The 13,686-nt window shown below is 37.6% G+C and overlaps 2 protein-coding genes across 4 annotated transcripts in view; one reads left to right on the top strand and one right to left on the bottom strand.

Moving 5' to 3' along the window:
* The window catches only part of ash2 (Set1/Ash2 histone methyltransferase complex subunit ash2), a 61,496-nt gene that overhangs the window by 37,896 nt on the left and 9,914 nt on the right, over positions 1–13,686 (top strand). For all 3 annotated transcript variants that reach the window (XM_067090372.1, XM_067090368.1, XM_067090371.1), the window contains exon 12: positions 496–550. In XM_067090372.1, coding sequence (XP_066946473.1) covers positions 496–550 — 55 coding nt within the window. The remainder of the gene's footprint in view (positions 1–495; positions 551–13,686) is intronic.
* Positions 7,643–10,885, bottom strand: LOC136830678 (TWiK family of potassium channels protein 18-like). The gene has a single exon (XM_067090311.1). It carries the CDS (start codon positions 9,860–9,862, stop codon positions 8,744–8,746), a length of 1,119 nt encoding a protein of 372 aa, XP_066946412.1. The 5' UTR covers positions 9,863–10,885; the 3' UTR covers positions 7,643–8,743.

Consider the following 13,686-nt stretch of genomic DNA (forward strand, 5'->3'; position numbering starts at 1 on the left):
CCAAGTGGGTGATGTGTGACCTCCTTCTTCCCGTCACGATCAATTCGTGTTTTCATTCTCCATCGACTTTTGAGAAGACAAGGCGTGGCGTTTCTTCCTCTTACCTGTGATGTAGAAGACGTGGGGCTCCTTCCCCCTTTGTCTTCTCCGATGCTCGTTGAGTTAAGACGCCCGTGTGACTCGGGATGTAGGGCATAAATTCTGCTGGTATTGTCGTCACAGGCCCGGATTGGTGTCACCTTTCCTGAGGGTGTGGCCTTGATCTTAAAGTTCGTGTATTTTCGAGTGGATGGTGATGTGTTATGGTGAATGTGGACGATTGTTTGTATGTGTATGTATAGGGGCAAATAGGTGCATGTTCATATGCTGCTGTTATCTACTGTATGTATAACTATATATATATATATATATATATGTATATACTATGCCTATATATATTAACTTTGTATAACTCTCTTTGTCAATTATTAGAGCCTTGTTTCTTTCTCTCTTCAGGAGACAAGCAATTGCATGATGTTCAGTCATTTCTTTGGCAGTGTCTTGGTAAAAGGTAAGCTGTTTGTTTGTAACGTTTCTGTAGTACTGGGCACATTGTGCAGAGGTATATAAAATATACGTGTATGTAAATTTAAGAGATGCTCTGTGTCTTATTTAAGAGAGATTCTGTGTCTTAAGAATATTATAGAATTGAAGACTGTTTAGTTTTGAGTGCATGTCATTTTTACTCGATTCGAGGCAATTTATTGGGAATTATTTTGATACTCAAGGCATCGTCACATTTCTGAATTATTATAAGGTCCCCTAAACCCCTATAAAAAGGGGCTTGAACTCTGGACCACCACACTGAGGTCCATGCAAAACCAATTAGGTATGTTTAAGCAAAATTTACAAAAATAATTGTACAGGTGACTCACTCAACTTGATAACTGTAGAGGCATTGCACTTACATCACTTTTGATGAAAATGTTTAGTATGCTTATTCCCATTAGCATAAAGAAAGATATTGATAAAATAGTTAGAGGCAAACAAGAGGATTTTAGAAAAGGCAGGAGTTGAACAGAGCAAATATTTGTCAGGGTATATTGAGCAGCGGTTTATGTACTTTGAAAATTCCTTTCTGGTGGCCTTTGTTAAATATGTAAAGCGAATTAAAGGTATTCCTGAGCAGAGTAGGTGCAGAGTCAGTATTGGAGGAGTCTTGTTAAGTGAATTTGCAGTGAGTAGTGGAATGCTACAGGGTAGTGTTATATCACCTTTACTGTTTGTTCTTGTGTATGAAACTGCTAGTATTGTGGAAGTATTCGGCTTAGGGGCTCATCCGTGAATCAGCTGTTAAAGGATTTTGTAATGAGAAAAGTAGTTGAAGATTAAAGAGAAGATTTGGATTTATAAAGTGGTCCCATAATCTATGAACCTGCGTCTTTGTTATCACCTGTGGATAAAAGACATCAAAATGAACTTGCTTTTCTGTTTGTCATAAAGTGACCTAGATAAATTACTCCCTCCCTCCTTCCTTCCTTATCCGTCTTCCTTACCTCCCTCCCTCTCCTCCCTCCCTCCCTTGCCGCCCTCCCTTAGCCCCCTCTATTACCTCCCACGGCTTAAGCTGACGGGTGTTCCACGTTCTCGCAAGTCTTTACTTTTTCAATATGGTCGGACTTGGCTGTCGTGTTTTAGGCGAGGCCATCTTGAACCCTCCCTAATCAGGGACCTTTGCCAACTCGAAGACTTTTATTGGTGGTAGATTATGAGGTCGAACGCGTTTTAGGCGCTTCGTAGGCTTATAGCAAATACCTTGATAAGTCAGTCATAGAATTAGCAAGGAGGTCTGCGTTGCCTCTCTCTCTCTCTCTCTCTCTCTCTCTCTCTCTCTCTCTCTCTCTCTCTCTCTCTCTCGTTTCCCTTCTCGAGTTGGTTGTATAGTTGAGTAGTTACAAAACTAGCATGTTGATATGCTTCATTTTTATCGCTACGACTGTGCTTCTCTTCCGTCATCTAGTATTTAAGATGGATTGAATAAGTGGGAATCAGTAATTCCTTTCATAGATCCATTTAAAGTGTTAAGGAACAGTCGTTTTGCCAAAATCTGATGATTTCATCAATGCTGTATACAATCTACAGTGCTCCATTAATGTGTTTTATATGACCTTGGGTAGGATGGACTAGAAACAGTCGTTGTTCTGAGGAAGGAACGATCCTGTCTAGAGTTGAACGAGATAAAGGAAATGAAATACATTAGAAAAAGATTATAGTGGGTAGACCCAATTGTTAGTTTTGCGACAGTGCTCCAAAAACACTAAAGAATGATTTTCCAACGGCTTACATATCAGTAAATACTATCATTACTGAATGCACGGCCGTATGGTTGTATACATTTCTGTTGTAAACACAAAAGTCATTTTTCAGAACTAGGAAAATATTTATTAAAAGATCTTTCATTATCCCTCTTATCGTGGAGACTTGAAGCAAGATTGGGGGATAGTTTTGATTGATTTGAACAAGAGTAGAGTGGATTGTGAGATTGTAGATTGAATCTAAGCATGACTGGAAAGTTACGAAAAGTATGCCCGTGACACATACTTTAAGTCTGATCCCGCTTGCGAGAATGCATTTTAAACATTGAATATTAAATTTGTTGCAAACACTCTCTCTCTCTCTCTCTCTCTCTCTCTCTCTCTCTCTCTCTCTCTCTCTCTCTCTCTCTCTCTCTCTCTCTCATAGCAATAACTTATTTTGCTAGCGAGCTTATAAAGGTAATTGTGCAAATTATGACTCGCTTAGATTCTCTGATCTTATTTAACATGAAACAGTCGACTTTTTCCTTTGATTTTTCTTGTAGTACACGTACTCGTTCGTAGGCATGGGGAGAGAGAGAGAGAGAGAGAGAGAGAAACTGTTAAGTGGAAAACTTAGAATTACAAAAATAATTTATACAAAAAATATAGCACTATGAGAGAGAGAGAGAGAGAGAGAGAGAGATTCTCAGACTGAGGTCCGCCGCGTTCCTGATAAAAGACCCATTAAATTAGAGAGAGAGAGTGTCTCAGACTGAGGTCCGCCGTGTTCCCTATAAAAGACCCATTAAATTTAGCGAGAGAGAGAGAGAGAGAGAGAGTCTCAGACTGAGGTCCGCCTTTTTCCTTATAAAAGACCCATTAAATTTAGCGACAAACTAAATATTGGCTTTAATCATCGTAGCCACTCTTGCATTTAAGTCAGTTATCGGGGCTTATGCCTCATCCATCAACTTCTTTTTCTGTCAACCGTTCCGAACGGCAAATTTCTCCCTCATTACTCATCTCCAGCTATGGTATTGCCAAATATTTATTCTTTATTTATTTAATTATTCTTTTTTTTTTTTTACTGAGAGTTTGAGTTGGTGTATTGATCAGGTATGCCGTTGTTTTAGTTTTTTGATGTTCGTATCCATTAATTAATAATTATCGTGTTTGTCAGTTTTTTTTTCAGTCTTTGATAATTTCGTTTTTTTGTGTCTTCAATTACTAATGTTGCTTTGTTTTTTTCGAATTTCATTTTCATATATAATAATGATCATTTCTGATGATGATGATGACTGCTGGTCTCCTAAACAACATGTGTATATAGTTTTGTATTCTATAAAAATATTGTATTAGGAGATACGAAACTTAATGGCAATATATCGCTACCTGACAGTTTTCCTCAATAAATTGTTGCTCACCATTTTGTATTTAAACACCACCAAAACAGCGTTTTTTAAAGTAAAAGAACCTGAACTTCTAAATAATGAAAACTACCAACAACAGTACTGATTCCTTGATTCCTATAATCTACCACCATTCAAAAATCCTGTCTTTGTCCGTTTTTCACTAAATCAGCACAAAATATTTTTTCATTTGTATAATTTTCCCCAAATTTCCAGCATGTACAAAACTCGACACACATCCAGATTTAACATTTGTTACCAACTCAGTTAAATGGTTGTCAGAGGCTTGTTAATTGATCAATTTGGGTTTTAGATTTATTATTATTATTATTATTATTATTATTATTATTATTATTATTATTATGATTATTATTATTATTATTATAATTTGGCAGCAGACCCTTATTATTAGTGCATTTATTTTGTAGAAGACTTTTTCTATTTTCCTTATCGCGGACTTCTCTTCAGTGGAGGTGCGTGCTAACAAAATTTGTCATTTCATGGGGAAAAGTAAAAATCTGGATTCTGCTTCTTTATATATTCTATACAGTTGGTTCTAACAATTGTTGCCGCAAAACACAAAAATGTCTTCCAAAATAAATGCATGGAAAAAATTTCAATAGAACATATTATTATTATTAAAATTATTATTATTATTATTATTATTATTATAAAATGTTATTATTATTAAAGTATATTGAACAAAACCATGAATGTCATTATAAAAACACAATGCCCATATATGGAAAAATTGCACATACTAGGAAAAATCAATTATAAAATGTAGATGATAATAACAGAGAAGTTACGATAAGTCAATGCAAATAAAATAAATATAAAATCCATTGAAAGGACACTGGTCATGAAAACAACATTGCAACCTTTAGAAAACAGAAAAGGATAAAAAAAAAATCAGCGGCGACATGTAGAGTAGTTGATATTTCTCACTTTTAATTATTTGATACAATGGAATTTTTGTTATTCATCAAAGCCGTTCTTTGGAGACAGGTTTCAGTGATCAACTTAAACAGTTTTAAAGGTTGTTTTAGGCAATTTACAGTTTAGCTTACGTGTGGTCTTCTGTTTAAATTCTTGGCAAATAAATGGTCTTTGAATCGAAGCTAATTGATGATTTATATTATGGAAGATAAACGATGCTGGTAATACTTTGAATGTAATTTTACATTACTAACTTTACTGTTTGTGTGTTTTCTGCATACAGAAGTTATAAACTGGCTCTCTGCCAATGCTAACACTGCGATGAATAAAATGTTAAACTTATAAATACCTCAAATAAAAAATATTAAAGTTAACAGTTGTGAAATTTGGATTGACAGTAGAAGTGTTACTCTCACTATTTGTTACAATGGATATGAATCAAAATATTTTGCCCTGAAATACTTTTTAACTCTGCTTGTAACTGTTTTTCTTAGTATTTAGGCACCACGTCAAATATAGGCTCAGCAATATATCAGAAGTAAATTATGATTAATTATTTAAGATAATATTTTATGTGTCACTCTAGCTAAATATTAGTTTTTTTTGTCTTACAAATTACTTCCATATTTCACCACCTGTTTTAGTTTTCTGTAAAAGAAAACCGAGATGGCTATTTATCTGCCCGTCCGTGCTTTTTCTCTCCGCCCTCAGATCTTAAAAACCACTGAGGCTAGAGGGCTGCAAATTGGTATGCTGATCATCCACCCTCCAGTCATCAAACATACCAAATTGCAGCCCTCTAGCCTTAGTAGTTTTTATTTTATTGAAGGTTAAAGTTAGCCATGATCGTGCGTCTGGCACTGCTATAGATGCCAACAACACAGGCCACAACCTGGCCGTGGCTGAGGGTGTCATGGGCCGTGGCTGAGAGTTACATACAGCATTATACGCTGTACAGAAAACTCTGTTGCGCCGAAGAAACTTCGGCGCATTTTTTACTTGTTTATTTTCATTGGCACTAGATTTTTTCTCCGCAATGCATTCTCGTTTGTCTTACAAATCTTAAATTATTTCGTTCTAGGAGAAATCTTATGTTTTCACTTTAGAGTCTGTATATTTGGCTCTTGAAATGCCCAAGTTTCTTCCTGGTCTAAAATATTTCGTGACTTTGACAGCTGAAACAACTTTATTTTCATTCCTACTTTTATATAATTTCGTTTACTCTTGCGGATAATCCAATAAATATATAAGGTACAGGACTAAATCAATATTAAATAGATATACAAAAATACATAAATGCATCTATGTATATCTTCCATCTTTAACACTAGAAATTGGGAATTTGTATGACTTTAGATAATCCTTGTAAAATTCTGTCATTAGCCATTAGAATTTTATCATCTCAGGAGTGAGCACACAAATTATGCAAAGTAAGCAATAGGAAGCTAAATCTTAATGTATTACGTAAGATACTCAAAGCTAAAGCTTTTTTTTTTTACTGTAAATTTGAATAATCGAAACCAGAGTACGTAGACAAAAATTACTAATAATTTTAAAACGAGTTTACATCATGGCAGTTACAATTAATTTGCCAATTAACCTATAAAAATCTTGTTACTTAATAAACAAAAGGGAAAAATCGGATAATAAGAATTTCTCTGTTGTCAGCTTTCATAAGTTGTGACATAACGTTTTTATTGCCTAAAAAACCAAACAATTATATAAATAAAGTGCGGGTTTTATATTTCGTTTGACATTGGTTGTACCTTGTAACCAGCAAGGTTATATTTTCCTGTTCCATTACTTGTTAGTTTCGTTTCTTACACACGTTTATATATTTTGTTAGTTGCGTTTCTTACACACGTTTATATATTTTGTTAGTTGCGTGTCTTACACACGTTTATATATTTTGTTAGTTGCGTTTCTTACACACGTTTATATATTTTGTTAGTTGCGTTTCTTACACACGTTTATATATTGTGTCTCTCTCCAGCCAGTCGAGGATCATAGACAATCTCCAGAGGAAATTGTTGTTTTTTAATTTTTTTTTTTTTTTTTTACAATTTCAACATCGTTCATTCAACCGAGTGACTCCCTCTGACTTGGCCCCCACGAAGGCCCTCTCCAGTAACACAATGCCACAGAGTTCAATCTTATCTCGGGACAGATGTGACACTGAAGATCTAATCATTACACGAGGATTTCGAAGCGGCTCTGTTGTCGTCAGGTAGCGAGTGATTTTTGCATCCTATCTCTGTTTTGGTTTACTTTATCTTTTGTTTGTCTTTGCGTTAGCTTCTTCTGTCCTCACTTTCTGTATTCCATTTTTTCTGTAAAGCTCAAGAGAAGTGAAACATCTCGAGAAGAAAGTGGCAGAGGACGGCAGACGAGAATAAACTCAAGGGGGAAAAGCATTATATATATATTTTTTTTTAAGCTAGTCCTTACTCTGATTCACCGGGAGGAAGTTTATTTTCGTTTAACCGAGGGGAAAAGTAACGGTTTTAATTATCATTTTAATTGTAAATGTGCTGTGGCCTTCCCCACTTTGTTATAGCTGCATAAATCTAGTAATTACGCAGTGTTGTTAAAACTGTTCAAATCCAAATTGACGTATATCAGAAGCTTAGTAATTTATCTGTACAGTAGATTCTGTCATAAATAAATTCATTTGGCCTTTCAGTTAATAAGTTAGATTCGAAGCCTGCAATTACCTGCCAATTTGCGATTTTCCATTTCAAAAGAAGCCGATAAACTTTGTTTCGATATTCAACATCCTTGATTATTTTCAAGTTAGTTTAAAGCTAACACGAACTGCTTGACTTTGGTGCACGGAATTCCTTTCTCTCTCTCTCTCTCTCTCTCTCTCTCTCTCTCTCTCTCTCTCTCTCTCTCTCTCTCTCTCTCTCTCTCTCTCTCTCCACTACATAAAAAGTGCCTTTATGTTCTTAAATTCTTTTAAGCTCTCCTTAGGGAAATCACATTTTCTCCTCGCGATATTGATAATAAAAGTTAATAGCTTCTTAAGTACGTTTATTAAAGTATTTTGAAGTAATAATTTTTGACAGATTTGTACTGAAGAAACAAAGTTTAAGTAGGTAAAATAGAGAATTATCGTAGATTTGGCAAACTTTTGTTTCCGAAAGCTTGTGTCCTTGTCTACCTTTTGTTAAAAAAATTGATTAATCTAAGCTAAAACTAAATATTTGTCGTCCTTACAGCTACTCACTGTTACACTAATTAAACATTTAGCCTTGCAAATGTTTTGTGCTCTCAGCTTTTAAAAGAAGGATAGTGTTCGACGGTATCAGCGTTCAACACATTTGGCATGGACGTTCTGTGTTCAATTCTGTCTCCATTAATCTAAATTCGTGTTTTTCGCAACCATAGCATTCACCTTCTAGATCATTTACATTTCTTTACATTTCAGCCACGCCATTTTTCCTTGTCAAGTGTTCCAACTCTTAGGTTTTTCAAGTATTGCTCAAAACCAACGCCATTAATACAGGAAAGTCTCGAATAGTTCGTAACTGTATTTCATAACTGTATTTTGAGTCGTGCACAAAATCTCACTAAACTTTTCTCAAGGTACAATCGACGTCTGGGGTACCTGGGGGAAGGGTGAGGTTTTGGGGGGAGGGGGGGGGGGTGCCGTGTTGGAGCTGCCCATAGCTCCCACTATGAAACTTGGCACATCCACACCCACCTTGAATTATCATCTCGAAATTCCTCTCCCAGTACTGCCACCTCAAGTGTTCATTGGTCAAGAGAGAGAAAAAAAGTCTTTTACACAGAACATTAGTCTTTTTTTTACACAACTCCCTAAAGGTTGTTTTTCCATTTTGCAGACTTGGTTGTTGTTGGGAGAAGTTATGCGTTGGGTGGGTTGATGTGTTTTTTTTTTTTTTTTCTTCCTTTCTTTAGAAAAATGTATTCTGAATTATTTGTTCATCTGCTCCGCATCTGTCATTTATCTCCCCTTTTCTCAATTCTACGCTTCGGCATCTTCCCACAAAGCTGACGCTGAAACAACCACATGCTCAAGTTTATCACTTTTGGCAGCACGTAACCGGCGCCGTGGAAAATGAATTCGGTTCCGTCTAACCCTCTGACAGACCTCTACCTTCGTCTGACAGACTTTCTCATGGACTTCGTACGCTCGTGCATGTGCTGACGGGGCGGTTCTGGGTACATCTGCTCGTCGACGTACAGCCCCAGCTTGACCCCGCAGAAGAACAGCTTCTCTTTGAAGTCCTGCTTGAGTTCCCTAAGCTTGAGCATAATCTCCTCCTTCATGAGGGTGTAGCACATGGCGATGAGGCCCATCCCTATGAGGAGGTACATGAAGTTGATGATGAGCTTCGTCTGGCTGTCCTCCGTGGCCTCGCCCGTCCCAGGGACGAAGTCCCCGATGCCTATCTTGGCCAGGGACGTGAACGAGAAGTAGCAGGAGTTGAGGTACGACCAGCCCTCCCACTCGGCGAACATGATCGTCCCCGTCAGCATGTAGAAGACCATGACCCACATGCAGGCGGTTGATGGGACTATGATGGGCTCCTCCCACTGCTCCTCGGTCATCTCGCCCTCCTCCACGTTCTTGTTCTTCGTCTTGATGCATCTGTACATCGCGCGGTACAGGAACTTGAAGGACTTGGCGAAGACCCGCCCCATGCCCATGAAGTAGACGATGTAGAGGGGTATCCCCAGAACCGCGTACAAGATGGTGGCTATCTTTCCCCACTGGGTCCTCGGGGTCATGTGGCCGTAGCCGATCATCGTGAAGACGCTCAAGCAGAACATGAGCGAGGCCGGGAAGGTCCAGACCTCCGTGTGGGAGCGTCCGTCGTAACGCTCCTTCCTGACCACGTAGACGATCTTCTCCTGGAAGTTGAAGAGCGTGTTGTTGACGTCCTCGTACCACCGGTCCTTGTGCAGGACGTTGAGGTGTTCTGTGAAATTCCACAGCTTTTTGATCGTGTCGTTGTGGATGAGGGACGTTCTGTTGGTCATCCACTTCTCGGGTTTCTCCTCGATGGCTTTGAAAGCGAACGCCCCCATGATGGCGTAAGAGACGACGAGGCCGCCCACTCCTACCTGCGTGCACATGAAGGAGATGAATTTGCGGTAGCAGTTCTTGCAGCGCGTTCTCGAATCCTGGGAGGACGAGGAGGAGGTCCCGTAGGATCTTTGGGAGGCCATCCCGTGAGACCTTTGAGAAGCTCGTCCTCTCTCGACCATCTTTTAAGATAGTTTTCCTCTCACTCTTTACATAAAACTATTATTATTACACTCGGATACAGTCACTGCATCAGCTAGAATGAGCTTCTTCGATTAAAATGAGAGACAAACTTCTTTTAACACTGATGGAACGCCACTTTGTAATTCACATTTTTCAGTACCGGACGCGTAAGTCCCAGTTTTATTTCACGTCACGTTTTAGAATAACCTTCGTAAGTATCCAGGCTACGTCTCAATACGGGTACAGGTTCCATACCAAAACTCCTTCGTAAACTATCGAGACTAACGGTTACAGGCGGCGATGGGTGGTCGGGAGAACTTTTACTGCCGCCTCTTGGCCAACGCAAGCAACACTGCGTCTGTGTCTTCTGCCCGGCCCCTCCCCTTGTGTGTGTGAGTGTGTCTCTACCTACGCACCTCTCATCACTCTCAAGGCCCTCCTTAATGACCTTAGGTTAGTTCTTTCCTCTCGTTTATTCCCCTGGTCCTGTGTGCCATTTATAACTGCGATTAGTCCTAATGTCCCACGAATGCTTTCTCGACGACGAACGCAGAAATTCCTCGATTTATTAATCCATCAATGGGCCCGCTTTAATTCGCCTCCCACAACTGGGATTGGCACGGTGCCACCCCATACCCAGGACTTGATGCTCAACATATACAGACACGCATATATACCTTCTGCTACTACTACTTACTACTACTACTACCCAGCTGTCTCAACCTAGCATCCCTCTTTCTCGCCATACGTAACTTGGGCGTCTGTGATTCATTCACACAGTTTACAAAATGTGTTCAAATGCAGATGTGAGACATTGCCTATCTGTATGTCGATTTAATTATGGCATGACAAGCTTTGTTCACCTAATAATTTCTTAGATTTTCTTCTACATCTAAAGTGAAAAGATACACCAGTTTCCTCCTTCACACATTGTGTCCATGTATAGCATGACGACAGGTATGCTGAGATTGGAGAGATACAAAAGGAAAAAAGTATACATATCCATTTCACGAATATTCCAAGTGTCAAAACGGAGTTCCTTGTAATCCCAGTATACATAATGACTTCAGTTGAGGTATAAGATAACGAAATGGCATTAAAAATAAAATCTAATCGTGGAAGTGGTGTTCTCAATCGCTAACGTTTGCTTATGGTGGAAGTACCCCCAACTCCTGGACATTTTTGAAAACTTATGAATCCTGAAAAATATTAACAAACTAAATGACAAATTCCTACCAGTTCTGTTTCCATTACGATGAAGACAAAAGCTACCACAAAGTCATTAGTCTGTCACTGTATAAGCCAAACAATGCAGTTATCTAGACGTTTATCTCCGTGAATGGAGAATAACCTTAAGCTAAATAATGTTCAAGGGCTGAACTTTTAACTGCCTCTCCTTTTCCCCTTCTTTGATATGGTAGGGTGGTTTCTGGAATTGCCTTTATTTATAATTGCAAATTTTCTATGGAAATTTTCTATTAAGTCCATAAATTCCGTCTCGAGTGCCGACACTTCTGACACGTCGTTACTGATAAGTGGAGTCATTAATGTTGATTTTATAGGCTTGATATATATGATATACATGATTTTGTATGTTTGACACCATCTCGAAAGTTTGACACCATCCCGGAAGGTAATTTTGAACTGATTCATTACAAAACTTTCCGGGTATTTCGTTTTTGCTTTTTTTTTTCTTTCGATTCTCGCACGTCACAAAACATCTGCTACTGGTTATGGTGCTAATTTTATTTTAATTTTTTACTCTGCTATTTTGACTATGCTTCTCTGCCATTGCTCATATAGAACGAAACATCCATCCATTAACGACTCCGTTTTAGGTATGCAATTCCGGCAAGTGCTTTTTTTTTTTTTTTTTAACCCTTTTCCTTCTACAATCTGGAAACTTTTCCTTTCTTCAGTATGGAAGGCATAATCAGAAAAAATCTCATTTTAAAGGAATTCGAAACTTAGAAACAGTAAAAGGTTTCAGTGATGACCAACCTTCTTCCAAATTGTCCAGTGCTCCTCCAAACTTTTCTCTATATGTTTAGAGCTTAATCATTTAAATTGGACCACATCTATTTTATAGGTGTAGGATTAAGTAGTTTCACACTTTCTATATATTATATGGAGCTGGATAGGAAGCCTCAGAGGACTTTGTAACTGAGCATTTCATCGACCTTTCCAAAGAATATATTCAGTTCTTTCCAAAGTTTTTTCCCCTTATCTTAAATCTAACAAAGCCATCTGACAGTTGAAAGTAGTCTTAGCCCACTTTGACACCGTTTTGCTTAACCAAGTATAATTTGTGTATAGCCTTTTTATAAGAAGTCTGTGGTTTTTTCAGACTCGGAAATCCACGATAGAAAATGGAAAATTCGCTTTGTTTCTTTTTCATAGGGACGGATTAGATTTTGGATGTCGTGTATTACATGGATGTATTTTTAACAAAGAAGTTGTTCCAATTTCCTTCAATGATTTATTAAACTATTATTTTCATCACAGTCATCATCAACATTGCCTCTAGCGCAAAAGGCCGGTGTGAAATTCTGCCTCTCATTATCTTTATTACGCTTTTTCCCCTACAAATTTTGTGGCTAAGGACAGTCCTTATTTTTGATAATTTTATTTTGTTTATGTGGATTTCAGTACTGGGAAAGCTTGGCAGTCCTCAAGAATTTTAGGACCTTTTCTTTGCCAAAGTTTATTTTGATTAAGCATTTTTAAATGAAGACCATATCTTGTTATTAATGTGATCTGTTCATGTTTGTTTCCCATACTTATTCTTTTTTCCATATAGAGGCATTTTATTCTTGTTTGTCGTGTAAGTAGCCTTTCAGCTAATTTCAAAAGAATGCATGTCTGTTCCAAATTCATGTATTTTCTTTCTTAAGCACTGAAAATGCCCAGTGCTTGCCTTTTATAACCTTAATTTCATAATTCATTCATTTATATTTAAGTCAGTTAACCCTTCCATGGTTCATTTAATATTTTATTGCATTTATTTGAATGTCAAGCGTTATTTTCATTGCTATTCTAAAAGCGGTGATAGTGTTCAGACAACATGAATATTGGTAACTGGGAAGCTTGACTATTCTTTACACTTCTTCTCTTATACATTAGGGAAACTTGTCATTCTTTGGGAGAACACACAACTCCTTGTCCCCTATGTTGCATTTCAAAATTTCTTGGGAGTCCTTTTCCACAGTGACAAATAATGGTGAAATATGTCATGAATTTTTCATTCCTGGAAAAACTCTACATCATCAGATAAATTTTAATAGATCAAAGGATTATTATGGTTCATTTACATCCACATGTTCAGTGGCTTCCCATTAATGATTTAAAGTTTATCTATGCAACGGTTTTATTGTGTCATCAGCAGAACGTTATACACAAAAGCTCAACTTAATCACTGAAACCACAGTGTAACCAGTGAAGGGGTTTCCATTTAGTCCCAGCTTTTGAAACCTTAAATTTTAATTTTCTATTCGTATTTGCTACTCGTACCTGTAATGGTTGAAATGGAAATTTTCATACCCCCAGCTCATGCTTCCTTGATTATTGGTTTTGTGAGAAATAGCACCCTAAGTCTTGTATCTTTACCTGGTAGATATTGATTAAGTCACTAGCCAGGAAAATTATAGATGAAATGTTCGTCAACTCTTGTCTAAACTGTCAAGGCTTCTATTCAGCCAAGAAGATTAAATGTGTTGGATAAATGGACTTAATTCCTTTATCCAATAAAACCCTTGAGGTATTTTGTGTTACATGCATTTGTTGCCCTGAAGCATGCATTTTAGATTTATCTCATATATATTTC

This window comes from Macrobrachium rosenbergii, chromosome 47 (assembly GCF_040412425.1).
Source record: "Macrobrachium rosenbergii isolate ZJJX-2024 chromosome 47, ASM4041242v1, whole genome shotgun sequence".
Lineage (NCBI taxonomy): Eukaryota > Metazoa > Arthropoda > Malacostraca > Decapoda > Palaemonidae > Macrobrachium > Macrobrachium rosenbergii.